Genomic DNA, 18,396 nt, shown 5'->3' on the forward strand with positions numbered 1-18,396 from the left:
AGGCCAAGCCAGATATAGCAAAGACTGGGAGAGTCCAAAGGAGTTTGTTGAGGAAAGAGGGAGGGTAGGATCAGGAACACTGGGAAGAAAGGAATGGAGAAAAGGGAGATCTCTTCGTAGGAGAAACAGCATATTACTGTGGAAAGTGAACGTAGGTTTGAATTTTGGCTCTTCAACTCAGGATCAAAGTTTTAGAGCTAGAAAGGACCTTAAAGGTCATTGAGTCTAACTCTTTTGTTTTGTAGATGAGGGAAAGGAGGCATAGGAAGCTAAATAATTTACCCATCGTACAGCTTGTAAATATCATTGTTTTGAATCCAGGTTTTCCTGATTCCAAGTTCATTGTCCTCTCCAGTAAACCATGCTGGAGCTTTGGGCAAGTCGATTCTTTGCTCTGGGTCTCAGTTTACCTGTCTGCAAAATGAAGGAGTTAAACCAGATGATCCATAAGGTCCCTCCAGATCATCTAATCCTGTGAATTTGGTGGTGGTTGTTGTTTTTTAATTCAAATTGTGGGGATCCCAAAAGGAAAGAAACAAGGAGTTGGGGAAGCACTTAAAAGAAAGGGCCACAGACACCAGGAGGGTTGCAATATACTTTGCTATTAACTGGTAACAAGCTAATTAGATTTAGCATAATTGGATGCAAATAATGGACAAATTTACTTTTGCTCTGGGGAATCAACAACTCAGAAGGCTTTCTGTGTTAAAGAGGGCTGGCTATTATGAGAAATCAATGGCAGAGAATACTATGGTGATTTAGAAGATAGTAGACACAGAAAGAACTAAAAAAATAATCTATTTCTCCAACCCAGGTGTTCCTTTAGCAAAATCACCCACAATGGAAATGCCCAATCCTAAATCACCCAGGAACAAAGAGAAGATTATGGAATACACCACGGTCCCACAGACTGTCGGTAACCCCAGTGGGTGAGTGTTCACTTAAAGATTTACTTTAACGGGCTAGCAGATGGAACTCTCCTCACCCCGGGTTTATATGGAGGTTGAAGGTTTCCTTTGGGAAGCCCTCATCTTGACATGGTTGTTGCTACAAAAACTGAGACTATGTAGACACCCTTAATGGGATCTATTGTGTGGTTTGTGTTGGAGGAAGAAAGTGGAAGGATGGTGGGTGTCTTTGTAAAAACTAGACAGCAGCTTTAGTGGGGGATTTTCCCTGAAAAAAAAAAGCTCTGTGACACAATTCAAATTCTTTCCTGCTTGTAGACCAGAGGCTGGAAGGTTGAATGACAGAAAGTACTTAATCTGGGGGGGGGGGGGGGCGGTGTAAATTCAACAAGCAGTTAAGGCATCTAATGTGTTAGTCACCAGAGATACAAAAGAAAAGCTTACATTCTCCTGTCCCTCAAAAGGTGCTGCACATTTCTTACAGGAACCTTGCTGGGAAGGTTCTGGTTTAGAGAGGCCATCATCCAAATCCCATTCCCACCTCCCAATTGCTTATTCCCATCCTCCTTAATGCTCCCCCTCAAATGCTACAGACCCCTTCCACTGTGCCCTCTGGAATGCCTGTTGCACAGGCAATTAAGCTTCTCTTCATCTTAAATCTTTCCCATTCTCATTCATTTGATCTTCTAGCAATTACTGAAACCTAGTTCCCTCTTAAAGACACAGCTTCCCTGGTTATCCTTTCCTGTACTGACGGCAGCTTCAATCATTCCCCTTGGCTCACTCTTGGTCAAGGCAGAAGAGCTGGAATACTCAAAGGATCCTTTCTTTTCTCTAGGTTTTTGGAACACCGCTCTCTCCTGGTTCTCTTCCTACCTATCAGACTGTTCCTTTCTTGCTTTCTTTCACTGAATCCTTATCCATGTCACACTTTCTAACCATAGATGACCCACAAGGTTCATCCTAGGCCCTCTTCTCTTTTTCCTCCATACTACTTCATTCATTTGGTGGCCTCATCGGCAACCATGGACTTAATTAACCTCTCTATGCTGATGATTCTCAAATTTTCCTATCCTGCCCTAACCTCTTCACTGACCTCCAGTTTCACAATTGCAGTTGTCATTCAGACATCTTGAACTAGATACCCAGTAGGCTTTTTAAAGCTCTACAAGTCCAAAATGGAACTCATTATCTTTCTCCTAAGCATCCTTCCCACATGCTAAATTCCCTATTACTATGGAAGGCAACACAATCCTCTTAATCTCTCAGGTTTACAATGAAGTTGTCAGACTCAACTCTTCACTAGCTCTCATCCCCTCCCCCATAGCCAATCTGTTGCCAAGGCTTTTTAACCTCTGTATTATCTTTTTTTTCCCCTTTTCTAAAATAGTATTTTATTTTCTTTTTTCTAATCACATGTAAAGATAGCATTTCAACAATCATTTTGGTGAGATTTTGAGTTCCAAATTTTTCTCCCTCCCCCTTCCCAAAGCCAGAAGGTAATCTGACATAGTTTATACATTACAATCATGTTAAACATATTTCCACATTAGTCATGTTGTGATATCTTTTTCAAATATATCCTCTTCTCTCCTCTGATACTGCCACCACCATGATGACAGCCCTCATCAACTCATGTTTGGACTATTGCAATAACCTGCAGGTGGGTCAGCCTGCCTCAAGTGTCTCCCACTCCATTTAGCCAGTGAAGTCATTTTCCTAAAGTGAAAGTCTAACCATGTCACCTCCATCCTCAATAAACTCCCTATTACCTCCAAGATCAAATACAAAATGCTCTCTTCAGCATTCAAAGCCCTCAAGCCCCTGGCTTTTCCAGTCTTTTTACACCTCACTCCCTGCCATGCACCCTTCAATCCAGCAGTACTGGCCTCCTGCCTGTTCTTTGAACAAGAAACTTCATCTTTTTGTTTCAAGTATTTTCCCTGGCTGTCCCTCAGTCTTGGAATGCTCTCCCTCCTCATCTCCATCCAGTGGCCTTACTGGCTCCCTTCAAGTCCCAACTCAAATCTCACCTTCTCCAGGAAGGACTAACACCTCTTCATTCTAGGGCCTCCCCTCTTTTAATTATTTCCTGTTTTTCCTGTATTAGAGCTTGTTTTTTATATATTTGTTTTGTTCTCATTCCCCTCATTAGATTGTGAACCCCTTGAAGGCAGGGACTCTCTTTTACTTCTTTTGTATCCCAGTTCCCCAGGCACAAATTAGGTTCTTAGACTGATAAGACAGACTGACTGACTAGCTGAGAAGTTTGGCTACCAAGGGGTTTTGTTCGGACAGAGAGAATTTCAATTCAAATTTCAGCATCAAAACCAGCCCCAGAGGTTAGTCTAACCATGACCTTGGACCATACCTAGGATAAGCCATTTCTCAGTTGTGTTTAGAGGTTTTAGGGGATGCAACCCTGTCTCAGAGTATGTTGGATGATGAGCTCCATGGGAAGAGAAGGCATCACTTAAGGGCCTACCCTTTGGGGTTAGGATTGCCTTTGGTGAAGCCACTCAGCTGCTCCTCAGTTGTGACTGCTAAAAAGCCTATGACAACCCTGGTGAGACTTTCCTTGTTCCCTCATCCCCCAAAGCCAAGGAAGCCATGAGAGAAGAGTAGTGAGGAGCAAATATAAATGAAGGTGAGAAAGTCAGAAGGGACCATTTTTACCCCTTAGCCAGCTCTAGGGCTGTTCCCACTTATCTCCTAGCTTTGCAAACCATTCCTCTCAACCAACTTTGTAGCTATCATCTCTCAGTCTATGTATCACTTAGCACAATGTAAGCACTCAATAAGTGTTGATCATCAGTTGGTCCCAATCTTTTGCTCCCTCAAGGAAAAACAAATAATCTACTAGTCCAGACTTTTCTAAGAGTTCAGTATTTTAGCTTAGGTGAGACAGTATGGTTTGCTAGGAGCCACACTGTACTTAGAGATAGACCTAAGCTTGTCCCAGAATGATCATTTATTAACAGTGTTACCTTGAGCAACTTGCTTGACCTTTCTGAACCTGTTTTCTTTTATGGAAAGTGAGGGATAATAATGCTCATACTACCCACTTCAGACAGTCGAAAGGAAATCATATTGCAAGCAAAATCATTCCTTAAACATAACAGCATCCTCATTTTCAAATTCACTATTGTGTGGAACAAGAACTGGAGCAGACACAAATTGGAAGAGTTTTGTTTTTTGTTTTTTAAATAATTCAATTAATCATATTAGCAAAGCACTGTTACAAATAACCAAGATGTAGGAATGGCTTCCTTGTATAAGACATATAAGCAGAAAAGAGAATAGTTTTTGACCAAACAAGAGATAGAGAATATTATGAAATGCAAAATGGATGATTTTGATTATATTAAATTAAAAGGGTTTTGTACAAACAGAAGCAATGTATCCAAAATTAGAAGGGAGGCAAAAAGCTGGGAAACAATTTTTATATCCAATATTTCTGATAAAGACCTCATTTCTAAAATATATAGGGAACTAAATCAAATTTATAAGAATCCAAGTCATTCCCCAATTGAGAAATGGTCAAAGGATATGAACAGGCAGCTTTCTGATGAAGAAATCAAAGCTATCTATTGCAATATGAAAAAATGCTCTGAATCACTATTGATTAGAAAGATGCAAATTAAAACAACTCTGAGGCACCACCTGACACCTATAAGATTGGCTAAATGACAAAAAAAGGAAAATAATAAATGCTAGAGAAGCTGTGGAAAAATTGGAACACTAATACATTATTGGTGGAGCTGTAAACTAATCCAACCATTCTGGAGAGCAATTTGGAACTATGTCCAAAGGGCTATAAAGCTGTGCATACCCTCTGACCCAGCAATACCACGATTAGGTCTTTTCCCCAGAGATCATAAAAAAGGGAAAAGGACCCACATGTACAAAAATATTTATAGCTGCTCTTTTTGTGGTGGCAAGGAATTGGAAATTGAGGGGCTGCCCATCAATTGGGGAATGGCTAAACAAGTTGTGGTATATGAATGTAATTAAATACTATTGTGCTGTAAGAAACGATGAGCAGGTAGATTTCAGGGAAACCTGGAAGGACTTACATGAACTGATGCTGAGTGAGATGAGCAGAACCAGGAGAACATTGTACACAGTATCAACAACACTATGTGTTGATCAACTGTGATAGAATTGACTCTTCTCAGCAATACAATGGTCCAAGATAGTTCCAAAGGATTCATGATGGAAAATACTCTCCAAATCCAGAAAAAAAGAACTATGTAATCTAGATGCAGGTTAAACCATACTATTTCTATTTTTTTTTGTTTTTCTTTTTTGAGGTTTTCCCTTTTTGTTCTAATTCTTTTTTCACAGCATGACTATTGCAGAAATATGTTTTATGTGATTGTACATGCATAACCTTTATCAGATTGCTTGCTGTCTTGGGGAGGGGGGAGGGAGGGAGAAAAATTCGGAACTAAAAATCCTATGAAAACTATCTCTGTATGTAACAGGAAAATAATAAAATACTTTTATGGAAAAAAGACTTATAAGCACATAAGACATATATAGTATGACATAAGATACAATATGATATATGTTGTTATATTGATGATTCTATGTTATATATTATATAACATACATCATCATAATATGCATTCCAGTAGACCTACCATATAGCCAAATCTACAACTACATAGATAATGCTAAAGTGGTATGTGTAGGAGGAGAAGGGAAGTGAAGTTGTAATGAATGAAGGTACTAGAAGTGGGTAGAATTTATTTTAAGCTCCATAAGGGTAAGGATTTTTGTTTTTATTTTGTCTTTATAAGTACTGTATTTATTACTTATTATCTACACTAGGACCTCTTCTCTCCTCTCTATATACTTTCCTCCTTGTCCATTTAATCAGTTCCCATTGATTTAATTATCATCTCTATGCAGACGAGTCACATTTATATTTGTATAGGTATGTGTGTGTGTGTATATATGCATATATGGATATGGATACACACATATGTCTGTGTATATGCTTACATGTGTATATGTAGCCTCCATATATATATATATGCATATATATAAACACACATATATATATTTATATAGTAGGAGAGAGATTGAGAGAGAGATCTCCAGACCTAATCTCTCTCCTGAACGCCAATTCCTTTCTTACATTACTGTTTTCTTTCTTTTTCTTTCTTCCTTCCTTCCTTCCTTCCTTCCTTCCTTCCTTCCTTCCTTCCTTCCTTCCTTTCTTTCTCTCTTTCTTTCTTTCTTTCTTTCTTTCTTTCTTTCTTTTTTTCTTTCTTTCTTTCTTTCTTTCTTTCTTTCTTTCTTTCTTTCTGGCAGGGCAATGAGGGTTAAGTGACTTGCCCAAGGTCACACAGCTAGTGTCAAGTGTCTGAGGCTAGATTTGAATCCAGGGCCAGTGCCTCATCCACTGTGCTACCTAGCTGCTAATATTACTGGTTTCCAAGATGGAACTCATTGTGTTCCCATATATGTGTGTATATACACATATAAATACACAAACATATGTATATATTTATATATACATATATGTGGAAAGAATGAGAGAAACAGAGACAGAGACTGAGAAGGAGGAGAAGTGGTGCAGTGTGTAGAGTGCCAGGCCTGGAGTCAGGAAGTCATCTTCCTGAGTTCAAATCTGACCTCAAACACTTACTAGCTGTGCGACCCTGGGCAAGTCACTTAACCCTGTTTGCCTCAGTTTCCTCATCTGTAAAATAAGCTAGAGAAGGAAATGGCAAACCACTCCAGAATCTTTTGCCAAGAAAATCCTAAATGAGATCATGCTTACTCGGACACAATTGAAATGACTAAACAACAACAACAAAACACCCACACATACTTATTTATATATATATATATATTTATAAGAGAGAGACAGAGAGACACAGAGAGAGAGAGAGAAAGAGATAAATGTCCAGATCTAATCTCTCTGCTGAACTCCACTTACCTACATTACCAGTTTCTTATTGGGCATCTCACTTTGAGGTCCCATAGGAACATCAAACTAAGTATGTATAAGATGGAACTCATGGTCTTCCCTACCTCAAACTTCTAAATTTCTATTGAGAGTACCATCATCCTACCAATCACCCAATTTCCAACCTTGGAAATACGCTTGACTCCTCCTCTGCTTCTCCTCCTTCCTCACCTTCCCCCAAACCCATACCCTATCATTTGTCAAATTTTGTCAACAGTAACTTTGGGGGCAGCTAGGTGGCACAGTGGATAAAGGACAGGCCCTGGATTCAGGAGTACCTGAGTTCAAATCCGGCCTCAGACACTTGACACTTACTAGCTGTATGACCCTGGGCAAGTCATTTAACCCCCATTGCCCCGCAAAAAAAAAAAAAAAATCAAAACAAAACAGTAACTTTGCACCATCTTTTTCATTTGTTCCCTCTTCTCCATTCACAAGTCTTATAACCTGATTCAGAATTTTCACCTGGACTATTATAATATCCCCTGAATTGGTTTCTCTGCTTGCAATCTTTCCTGTCTCCTAGCTGATGCATTGATATTACTTTTTTAAAAATCAGGGGCAGCTAGGTGGCACAGTGGATAGAGCACTGGACCTGGAGTCAGGAGGACCTGAGTTCAAATCCAGCCTCAGACACTTGACAGTTACTAGCTGTGTGACCCTGGGCAAGTCACTTAACCCCACCAAAAAAAAAAAGAATATTACAAAAAAATCAAAAACAACCTGACCATGTCACTCCCCTACTCCAAACTCTTCAGTGGCTCCCTATTGCCTCTAGGGTCAAAAGAGAAGGTTCTCAGCCTGTAGGTTAAAACCCTTCATAATTGGGTTCATCTCCACTTTCCATTCAGACTGTCCAGCCATCTGCTCTCCAAACATGGAATCCCATTTCCTGCCTTTATTCCCTTTTCAGCTCTGCCTTGGACTCAGCAGCTTCTTTTAGAGCTTAGTGCTCAGATCCCACCCCCTGCAGGAGGGCTTTTTTGATGCACTGGGTCGGGTTGTTGGCATCTTCTTCCTCTTAATGTTTTTGGCACTATTTTATAGATACTTTGATTTCTCTGGTCTGAATACATGTGTTAGTTCCCCTTTACTATTTGCTTCTTCTTTGTATCTCTTAGCACCCAAAACAGTGCCTTCCCCATAGAAAGCAGTTAATAAATGCCTATTCTGATTTTTGTGTTGTTTTCTTTCACCTTTGCATCTCCCATGCTTTCCTCCTGATAAGTCTTTTGCACATAGTAGGCACTTAATAAATTATTATTAAATTATTATTATTTCATAATTAAATTATTATTAAATAAACGAATGACAGCAACCTTTTTTGGAGATGAGCATTGAGAAAGTTTTCAAGGGGAGCAAGGTTGTAGATCTCATTGGAGAGGAAAGAGGAAGAAAGAGAAATCAAAGTACTTTGGAAAGTGCCCCTGGCAAGAGATCTGGCTGTTTCCTTTTTAGCTCTGTCATTAACTAGCCTTGTGTCCTTGGATTGGTCTCCTTACTTCTTTGGGCCTCTTTCCTCATCTACTTGTTCAGTCATTTTAGTCATGTCCAACTCCTCATGACCCCATTTGGGGTTTTCTTGGCAAAGATACTGGAGTGGTTGGCCATTTCCTTCTCCAGCTCATTTTCCAAATGAGGACTTAAAACAAATGAAGTTAAATGACTGGTTCGGGGTCCTATAGCTAGTAAGTGTCTGAGGCCAGATTTGAACTCAGGTCCTCCAGGGTGGGCATGCTATCCACTGTGCCACCTCGTTGCCCCACTCTTCATCTATAAAATCCATGCTTCTTCTACCCCACTCCTTCATTCTTCTATTCTCCCACCACAACCCTGCACAGTTCCCCAGATCTGCCAGCTCAGACAGCTCGTGGAGCTTTTACCTTATTTTTTCAAGAACCCAACCTCCATATCACTTCTTAGCCATCTCTACACCCAGATGCCCTTTCCAGTTCCCCTTAATTTGTTGTTTTCTCCAGTTAAAATGTAAACTCTTTGAGGGGAGGGGCTGCCTTGCTTGTTTATGTTTGTATCCTGAGCACTTATTACTAAGTGTCTTATCTGTCTTTCCATCATTACATCTAGATGATCTTTAAGGTATCTATCAGGCACCTGTAAAGTGGTCCATAAAGGCAGGACTGAGGAAGGCATGTATGTAGTAGTATTGATAGCAAACAAAGCAGCCCAGGCTGGAGTAAGAAGATCTGATGGAGAATGACAAATAAAATGGGTAATTAGACAGAAGAAAGAGAGGTATAGTCAGTGGTGGGATCCATGGATTGGTAAACGAGGAGGGCACTCTGAAATATCAAGCAAATACACAAAGCCCCACCCAATCTGGGGAGAGGGAGCCTTGACTAATTGTGGCTTCTCCTAGATTCAAAAACCATCCCAGTGTCCTGTTTTCGGTGGTTTCGGGGCTTCTTGCCATCTTCTTCGTCATTGTTCTCCTCTTCACTCTCTGGTTCTGGAATAAACGGAAAAAACGTGAGTCATATGTGTCTTTGGAATATGTATGAAAATTACCCTTAGTTATTTAAAGAGCTATAACTAAGACATGGTAACTGGAACTTTAAGAGAGGAAATTTAAAGGTCACATTGACAGTACTTGGGAGCACAGGATCAACTGGGTAGCATACAATTAGCAAGAATGAATAATTAAAATAGGAAGCTACCAGATGGCAATTTCTCTCCCCTAACTCCTAAATATCATCATTCACTGCCTCAACCAAAATGAGTTCCTCCCCTAGCCCTGGCAGTGGCTTCCCCAGTAGTAACCTTAGGGGATCATGGGGTCTCTACCACATCCAGAAACTTCCAACTGAATTAAGGTTAGATTTCATGCCACATGTCTGGGCTAGCAAAAACTGCTAGTGGTGACACTTACAAACCCCACCCAAGAGGTAGAGTTTTAGTCCTCGCAAAGAATTCCAACCATTGATTTCAAAAGTGTCAATGATCGTTTGACTGTATGTTTGCTTGTATTTTGGGGTTGTTCAATTAATATGAAAAAATGAATCAAACCTGCTAATTCTGGATGCCTTCTCCTCCCCAAGACCTCTTACTGTCTCTACTGGGTTTTATGGGATTGGCCAGATCTGGAAAAATGACTAGTCTTCTAGTAAGAGCAGAACAGTCTCCCAAGTACAGTCCATGCTCAAAAGGAAAGCCCAGTAGAAGAGGCCCCTTCTAACTCAACAGCCCAGATACTACTGACATCTCTCTCACCCTATTGCCTTATAGAACAAGTATCTTACTTCCGTGTCACTGTTGTTCCCTTGGTGACGCTGTCTCAATCCAGAGAACGAGCGAAAAACATCTATGGGTTTCTGCCCCAAAGTCAAGCAAGGCCTGGTAGGTTCTACTCTCATGTTCCTGGGTCCACAGAAGAATGAATTGACATCTCCTTAAGCTTTTAGAACTGAAAGGGACCTTAGATGTCACTAATTCCAATTTCTTCAATTCATATATTATGCAAACATTTGTCCAGGATCACACAGCTAGTAAATGGCAGAGTCAGGATTTGGAAACAGCTCCACTGGCTCCTAGTACAGAGCTCTTTCCACTTTTACTGTTACTCTGGAAAGGTACGGAAAGAATGGGACCAATGAAAACCAATAAGATGGCCCTAGAGAGCTACAGGAAGGGTGCAAGGGAAAAGTGGGAAAGCCCAGCCAGGGTGAGGAAGGGGAAATACCCCCGGAATTAAGGAGAAGGAAGTAGATGAGCTGCAAAAGTGTACATGGTCCACTTTGGTCCAGTCACTGACCATCATCTTCCAGCTCAACTTGGGATGGAGAGTGGGAAACAACAGACAAAACTTTAGCTCTCACCCTCTGGTCCCAAGAGTATCAGGTTAACTACCAGAATAATCTATCAGATTATCTAACAGAAGTCTGTTTATATCACTCATTCATCTGTTCAAGCAATCAACAAGCATTTATTAAGCACCTACTATGTGTCTTGCACAGTGCCAGGCTCTACTGGGGGCAAATACAAAAGTGTTCCTGCCTTCATGAAGGTAACATTCTATTGAGGAGATAGAACATATTCACAGATAAGTCAATACAGGATATATGTGAAAAAATAGTTATTGTTGGGGGCAGAGAGGACTATTAACTGAGGGAAACAGGAATACCTCTTGAAGAAGATGGCACTCAAGCAAAGCCTCGAATGGAACCAGTGTTCCAAGAGGCAGAGATGAATATGGAAAGTATGTCAGGTACCATGGACAGCCTTGCCTGGGGGTGAGAGATGGACGATCAAGTATGGGGAATAGTGAGTAAGTCAGTTTGCTGAAACATAAAGTGCATGAGGGGCAGTCATGTGTAATCAGCCTGGAAAGATGGGCCAAATCCAGATTACAAAAATTACAAATAGATCCCACACCAAAGAGTTTGTATTTTAGCCGAGATGCATTGGGTGAACACTGAGGTATCTAGAGCAGAGAAGTGGGATGATCACATCCCCTGGGCCAGGCATGCTAGGGTTCACCTGAAGTTTCTGCTACTGGGAAGGCTGCAGCTGGTGGGTAACTTAAGAATGTGAATTCTGAGCTGTAGTAGTCTATTGTGTAGTAGTCTATTGGCAAGCCCCTGGGAATGGAGGGCCACCACATTGTCTAAGGAGAGATTAACTAGCATAGGTCAGAAGAAGAAAGCAAGTGAAAACTTCTATACTACTTGGTACTGGGATCAGGAGTGGACACTGCCTGTGAGATATAAAGGGGCCCAATCTCCAAAAAAAGAAAAGATGCCAATTTAGCAGCGGCATAGAGGGGAGGGACAAACTATACAGGGAGACTAATTAGGAGGCTAATAGAATAATCTGGCCTCTGAGACCTGAAATTGGGAGGCAGCAATGTGGGTAGAGAAAAGGGTTCGAGTTAAAGAGATGTTGAGGAAGTAGAATTGAAAAGACTTGACAACTGATTGAACATGGAAAGCAGGGTTTGGTGAGTGAGAGTGATACACTGAGAATAAGCCTCATACTGTAAACAGACTGCTGTATGTAGTAGTTAGCCTTGTACTCTTGGGACCAGAGGGTGAGAGCTAAAGTTTTATCTGTTGTTTCCCACTCTCCATGGAATATGAAGGTCTTGCTAGAAATAACAAAGTTACAAGAAAAGTGAGTTTAGTAAGAAAGAAAATGAGTTTGTTTTAAATATGTTGAATTTGAGGTGCCTATGGAATATCGAGATAGAGTTATCAAACTGATAGTTGGAGATGTGGGACTAGAGCTCAGGAGAAAGATGAGAGTGAGACAAGTAGATCTTGGAGTCATCTGCATAAAGATTGGCACTAATGAAATTGCCAAGAGAAAGAATGTAGAAAGGAGTATCCCAACTTAATGTCACCTTCAAGAAGGTCTCTCTGATTTCTTCACTCAATGGCAACCTTTCCTTTCAGACCTCACAGAAGTTCTTTGTTATTATTCCTTTCCTACACTTAATTTATCATGTTAGGTTAGGGTTAGGGCTCAGTAGACAGAAGATTGAACCTGGAGGCAGGAAGACCTGAATTCAAACCCAGCCTAAGATGCTTACTAGATATGAGGTTCTGGACAAATCATTTTTTAACCTCTGTTTGCCTCAGTTTCCTCAGCTGTTAAAACATACCTACCTTCCAGGACTGTTGTAAGGATAAAGGAAGATAATATTCATAAAGTGGTTTTCAAACAGTAAGGAACTATATAAATTTTTGTTGTTGCTATTATTCAGTCATTTCAATTGTGTCAAACTCTTTGTGACCCCATTTGGGGTTTTCTTGGGAGTGGTTTGCCATTTCCTTCCCCAGCTCATTTTACAGATGAGGAATTGGGACAAATGAAGTTAAATGACTTGTTTGGGGTCCCATAGTTAGTATGTGTCGGAAGTCATATTTGAACTCAGTTCTTCATGACTACAGGATTAGTCACCTAGCTGCTAAACTATATAAATGCCATTATTTTGTTGTTGTTGTTATATGTATTTATTTCATATCTTCCCACTAAACCATAAATTAGAGGAACATTTTCTTATCCAAATTGGTATCTCCCCTGGCCCTACACACAGTGATTTATACATATATCACTTAAGAAACATTTGTTGATTGTGGAACAGATGAATATGTGAAGTCTTGCACAATTCCAGATTGACCTGTAAAAGTGGGATCCATTTGGGCTTCTATCACTTATTGGACTTCCATCATGAGTTGTCCTACCTCTCTTCTCAGACCTGTTCTTTAATTCTTGTTCTTCCATATCTTTAAGGTCGGTGTCACTCAAGAAACATTCGTATTTTCAGCACTGAGAGTCTCATTCCCTGTAATTTGGACAATCCTAACTCTGAGCATGTGGTAAGACCCAGGCATGTGCACATGAACATACACACACATCTCCATATTCTTGGATTACATGCCCACACACACACATAATATATATATATATATAATATATATATATATATATATATATATATATATATATATATACTTATGTATATGTGAAATGCACACACACATATATGATTTTTCCCCAGTAATGAAGAATCCTTGGCTTTTGTGCTCTTATAGTCAGCTTATAACCTCTTAAGAAAACCAAATTTAATACTACTATGCTTCCTAAAGTTACCTTTTTAGTCTTTGAGTTGAGCTCAGGAATTTAGCTTTCCCTCTGAGTCAGTTTAAAGCTATAATTAAAAGAAAAGTTACTATCTGTCATACCAGAAGCTCCTGGGATACTTCTAGAACATCTGTTTTTTATGTTTAAGTCCCACATGTTAACTTGGTAATATCCCCAAAGGAAATGTCTTTCCTTATGCAATTGGGGGAGTTTTTTTTCTGTTCTGAGGTGATAACAAATCTGGTGGTTTTGATCCCTTAGCAGAGATGCAGATGGGTTTCATAAAACAATGAACATTCCTTGATTGATAGAGAAGGTCAGTTATTAGTTTTACATGAATGCCAGCCCACCTTTCTTTGTATACTCAATCATAATGTTCCTGCTCCAATTCTACAATCTATCACATTTTCTCCACAACTACCAAAATCCCTTCTTTGTTGTGTGTCAATAAGGAGGGTCCCCTCCTTCACTTTAGAGTTACTGGCTTTACCAAGATTGCCAGTCTGACCTGCTTTGTTAACAGTTACATGTGTCACTATGAATAAATTGATTAAGCTCAGAAGCTTGTACATCAGTTTACCTTTATTGATTTTGCCACAGCTGTCTGTCTCCATATAGTATCACAATTCAATAATCACAAAAAGTCACAATTGGAAAAGAAGGACCACAGAGCTCATATAATCCAACCCATACATGAATAGGAATCACCTCTACCCCTACTCCACATTTCATTTCATTTCCCACATATCTAAAATAGAGGGGGGGGGGCGGGGAAATGAACCTTTTCTCATTCTTTGGCCCAGAACATAGTGATTTTTAAAGGCTATAGAAGATCTTAGAAATAGTTCCATGAAGGAAAACACTAAAGACTGTTAGTTACACATCACAATATAGGTGAGAAAAAGAAAAACTATGCTAATGTCCCATAACCCTTTCTAATAATGTTTAAATCATTTCTCTACCTCCTTCCAGTTCTCACCAACAGTACATGTCCTCCAGTCACACAGAACCAGTGTCCCTACCATTGGATATGCGGTTGGCATCTATGATAACACTGCTCTATCCCAGGTCTGTGAGAACCTTGTCCCTGCAGTAGACTACGTCAATGTTGGAGCATCCATAGAAAGCATGAGCACCTCTTCAGAGGATTCACAGGATTATGTCAATGTGCCCAATGCTGAAGAGGTTTCCCGGAATCCAAGTATAATGAACTCCTTATCTGGGAATCTCCAGGACCCTCAAACATCTGAGGAGGGTGAACTCAGTGCAGAAAGAGACAGCAGCTCTAGGGATGCTGAAGACTGCACCAGTATTTGGGTTCTAGGCCTTGAGGATAGTGACTATCATGGGGATGCAGAGGGCTCTTCTCAGTCCTCTGATGACTATGTAAATGTGCCAGCAGCTGATAACGAGGAGGATCAGGGCAGACAACACTGGGTGACCTTTCAAGACTGCCGGGCTTATGACAATGTCCTATGGGCTGAGCCTAATAGGAAAAAGCTGTATACAGGGGGAGGCTTGACATCAACAAATATAGGAGGCATTCTGGGTTGGACCCCCAGTCTCCCTTCTGATGTCCAATGTGAAGAGCCAAGAGAGAACTCACTTGACTTCTGGGGTTATGAGAACATTGAGCCATTATCACAGGATGAAAACAGCCAAGAGACAACTGGAGAAATGGATAGTGAAGAATCCAATGACTATATCAATGTTCCAGCTCTGGTCGAAGAGGGGAAGCTCAACATTGAGCACGAGACTGAGGAGAGGATACTGACTACAGAACAAAAGCCCACTAACCAGGATGGAGATTTCTGTATGTTCCTCCATACTTTAACTTCTGTAACCACATAGCAGTAACAGCTCAGTGAAGGACTGAGAATCTTTCAAGATGAGCCATATGGTAGAAGGTGGAAAGAGGTGGTGAGTGGGAAAAGGAACTGTGTGAAAGTGGTGGTGGTGGTGGTGGGTGGGCAAAAGCAAGACAGGAACCACCCTTGAGCAACAGAGCCTGGTGAAAAGAGCACAGACCTGCAAGTCTGGAGAACCAGGGTTGAGTTCTGGTTCTACCAAGTACCTGTGTCATTTGTAAGTTAATTACCTCCTTGTAGTTTAGTTTCATTATCTGCCAAAGCATAATGATGATGTTATCTGGCCCATCTACCTAAAAGGCAGTGCGGTGCAGCAGAAATCGCCATATATTTGGAGTCAAAGGACTTATGTCCAAGTTCTAGCCTGGTCTAATTTCATCACACCCATATTTATGTGTGGGCTTGGGCCTCTTAGGGCCTCAGTTTCCTCATCTATAGAAAAAGGGGTTGGGCTGGATGATTTCCAAAGTCCCTTCCAGTTCCACTTCCAGTTCCTGCCCCTCAAACCTCCTGGGAGGATGTTCTAATAATGGAAAAGCACTTTATAAAGGGGTAATGCAAATATAAGGAATGATCATTCCAAGCCAGTGACATTACTAATGCCCACCCCACAAAATACACCATTAACAGTGTTGCTACAACTACATTTTGAAGCAGTCAAGATATTGCAAGCACATTCCATTATAAAAATGCCCCAATTATAATGTTTTCAGTCTCTGGCTCCTAATCTCCAGTTCTCACCAGGGCTGATCCAGTTTTACGTTACACCTAAAGCTAGGTTTTCATGAGCTTAGTTAAAAAATATGGGTTGGGGGGGCAGCTGGGTGGCGCAGTGGATGAAGCACCGGCCCTGGATTCAGGAGTACCTGAGTTCAAATCCGGCCTCAGAAACTTGACACTTACTAGCTATGTGACCCTGGGCAAGTCACTTAGCCCCCCATAGTCCTGCCAAAAAATATATATATATATATGGGTTGGGTCTACCTACATGCAGAAGTCTAGGCAAGGTCAGAAGGACTAAGCTAGGGGGAAGTTTTCATTTGGTGCATTTGTATGATCGTATGCTTTTCTTGGAAAGGAGCTGAGCTAGACAAGGACCCAATATGGTGAACCAAGATCAAGGGTACAGAATTCTATTCCATCTCTGCTATTGACTTGAGCAAATTTGAGTCAATCTGTGCCTTAGTCCCTTCCTCTGTAAAGTTGGGGATAACAAAGAAGACATGTGTTTGTAATTGCATTGACATCATTTGTATATACCTTTTCATATATATGTTCCATCACCCTAACTGGATTATAAGTTTATTGATGTTTGGGACCCTTTCACGATTTTTTTGTATTATCTATTCAAACCCAGTCCCTTATACATACTAAATATTCAGTAAATGTTTGTTGATAAGGGAAACATTATATGTGTTTTGTTCACGTGTTTACAGCAAACATTCCTAGTTTGTGATAAATTATTAATGCGAATCAAGTCTAGAAATTTGTACAAGACTCTCCTTATTGTCTTATAGGCACATGCAAAGGCTTCTTTCTGATAAATATGGGAGCTAAAGTTGAAAGAGGATGCTTGCTAGTTGTGACGAAGGCCCAGATACCACATACTAAAACAGCACGGGCATTTCCTTTTCGGGAAGTCACAGAAAACACCGAAGAAGAAACCAACTCGGCAGCCATACCAGGGGCCTGTGTTCTGCATTCTGGGAAATGCTAATCAGATACCTCAGAGTGACTGGGGCATTTTCTAAGTTCACTTAAATTTAGAGAGCATTATAGCACTTGGATAATGTCAGCAAGTAAGATGATTTTAACACATAGTTAGCAAGAGGAATTCGTTAAAATGGGAGGCTACCCTTCCCCTTACCCCATGGCCAATCAGTCCTAAGGTGAACTCCTCCTGGGACTGGCCAGTCCTCAGTGGTCTTCCCGAAGTGAACTCTCAGTATTCTGGGGTCTTTGTATTGTTCACCATGATGCAGTGCTCTGGAATCCCTCCTCTATGAGACTTATGCTCTGAGATCTAATGTTTCTCTGTGGCCTCTCTTACCCTAGCCAAATTTTTCTAATAAAGGTGACTTAAAGATATCTTTAGGTGCTTCTTGTACCAGAACATATTTTGTGGAATATTCCCAGAATGTTTGTTCAGACCTTAGATGCCTGTAGTTAGTCAAGTTGGTGTAAGTGAAATGGCTGATCCAGCCATCAAAGTCTAATCATTGATCAGATGAAATACATTTGTCTTCAGGGTTTGGGGGAAACTGAAGACTAGAGGGACAAGGGGTGGAGTTCCTCTGTCTCCTGTAACTAAGGTAAGTCAGTGCCCTTCTGCTAAGATTCACCAGTGGTATTTACACCCACTGTAAATTTCACAGGCCCATTTCACAGGGCCTCAGCTCTAAAAATGAATTGGAATAATAGACTATTTGAGTTGGCATAGACTCAGGCCAGTTGGGTAACTCAATAATGTCTCCCATTATTCACCTATTCTCTGCTTGAACTCCCCCAGTGACAGAGGACTGATTTCCTCACAAAGACAGCCTCTATTTTTAGAGAACTCTAGTTGTTAATGAGTTCTTCCATATATCGAGCCCAAATCAGCCTTCCTTTAACCTCCACTCATTGCTCCTAGTTCTGCTCTCTGGAAACAAGAAGAATAAGTCTAAGAATTATTGCATTTGACAGCCCTTCAGATAGCTGAAAACAACTCTCATGTCCCACATCAGTCTTCTTTTCTCCAGTGTAACTGTCTTCCAGTCCTTCAACAGACCATGATACTGCTGTCAACAATGATAAATGGCATTTACATAACAAAACACTTAATATATGTTTATATGTACATACATAGATATATACATATATGAGTATACACCTATATATCACATGTGAGTATATGTTTATTTATATGTTTATATATGTGTGTATATATACACACACGTAAATACTCATTTTATCCTCACAACAATACTATGAAATAAGAGATATAGATATTATTTCTGTTTTATAGTTAAGAAAATTGAGATTCGTAGAAGTTAAG

The 18,396-nt window shown here is 40.4% G+C and overlaps 1 protein-coding gene across 1 annotated transcript; it reads left to right on the forward strand.

Moving 5' to 3' along the window:
• Window positions 1-828: 828 nt before the first annotated feature.
• Window positions 829-17,309, forward strand: LAX1 (lymphocyte transmembrane adaptor 1). Its single transcript, XM_044005619.1, has 6 exons — window positions 829-929; window positions 9,269-9,378; window positions 10,135-10,245; window positions 13,141-13,226; window positions 14,464-15,304; window positions 16,877-17,309. The coding sequence occupies exons 1-6, from the start codon at window positions 841-843 to the stop codon at window positions 17,074-17,076; spliced, it is 1,437 nt and encodes a 478-aa protein (XP_043861554.1). The 5' UTR covers window positions 829-840; the 3' UTR covers window positions 17,077-17,309.
• The last annotated feature ends 1,087 nt before the right edge of the window (window positions 17,310-18,396 follow it).

This window comes from Dromiciops gliroides, chromosome 4 (assembly GCF_019393635.1).
Source record: "Dromiciops gliroides isolate mDroGli1 chromosome 4, mDroGli1.pri, whole genome shotgun sequence".
Taxonomy (NCBI): domain Eukaryota; kingdom Metazoa; phylum Chordata; class Mammalia; order Microbiotheria; family Microbiotheriidae; genus Dromiciops; species Dromiciops gliroides.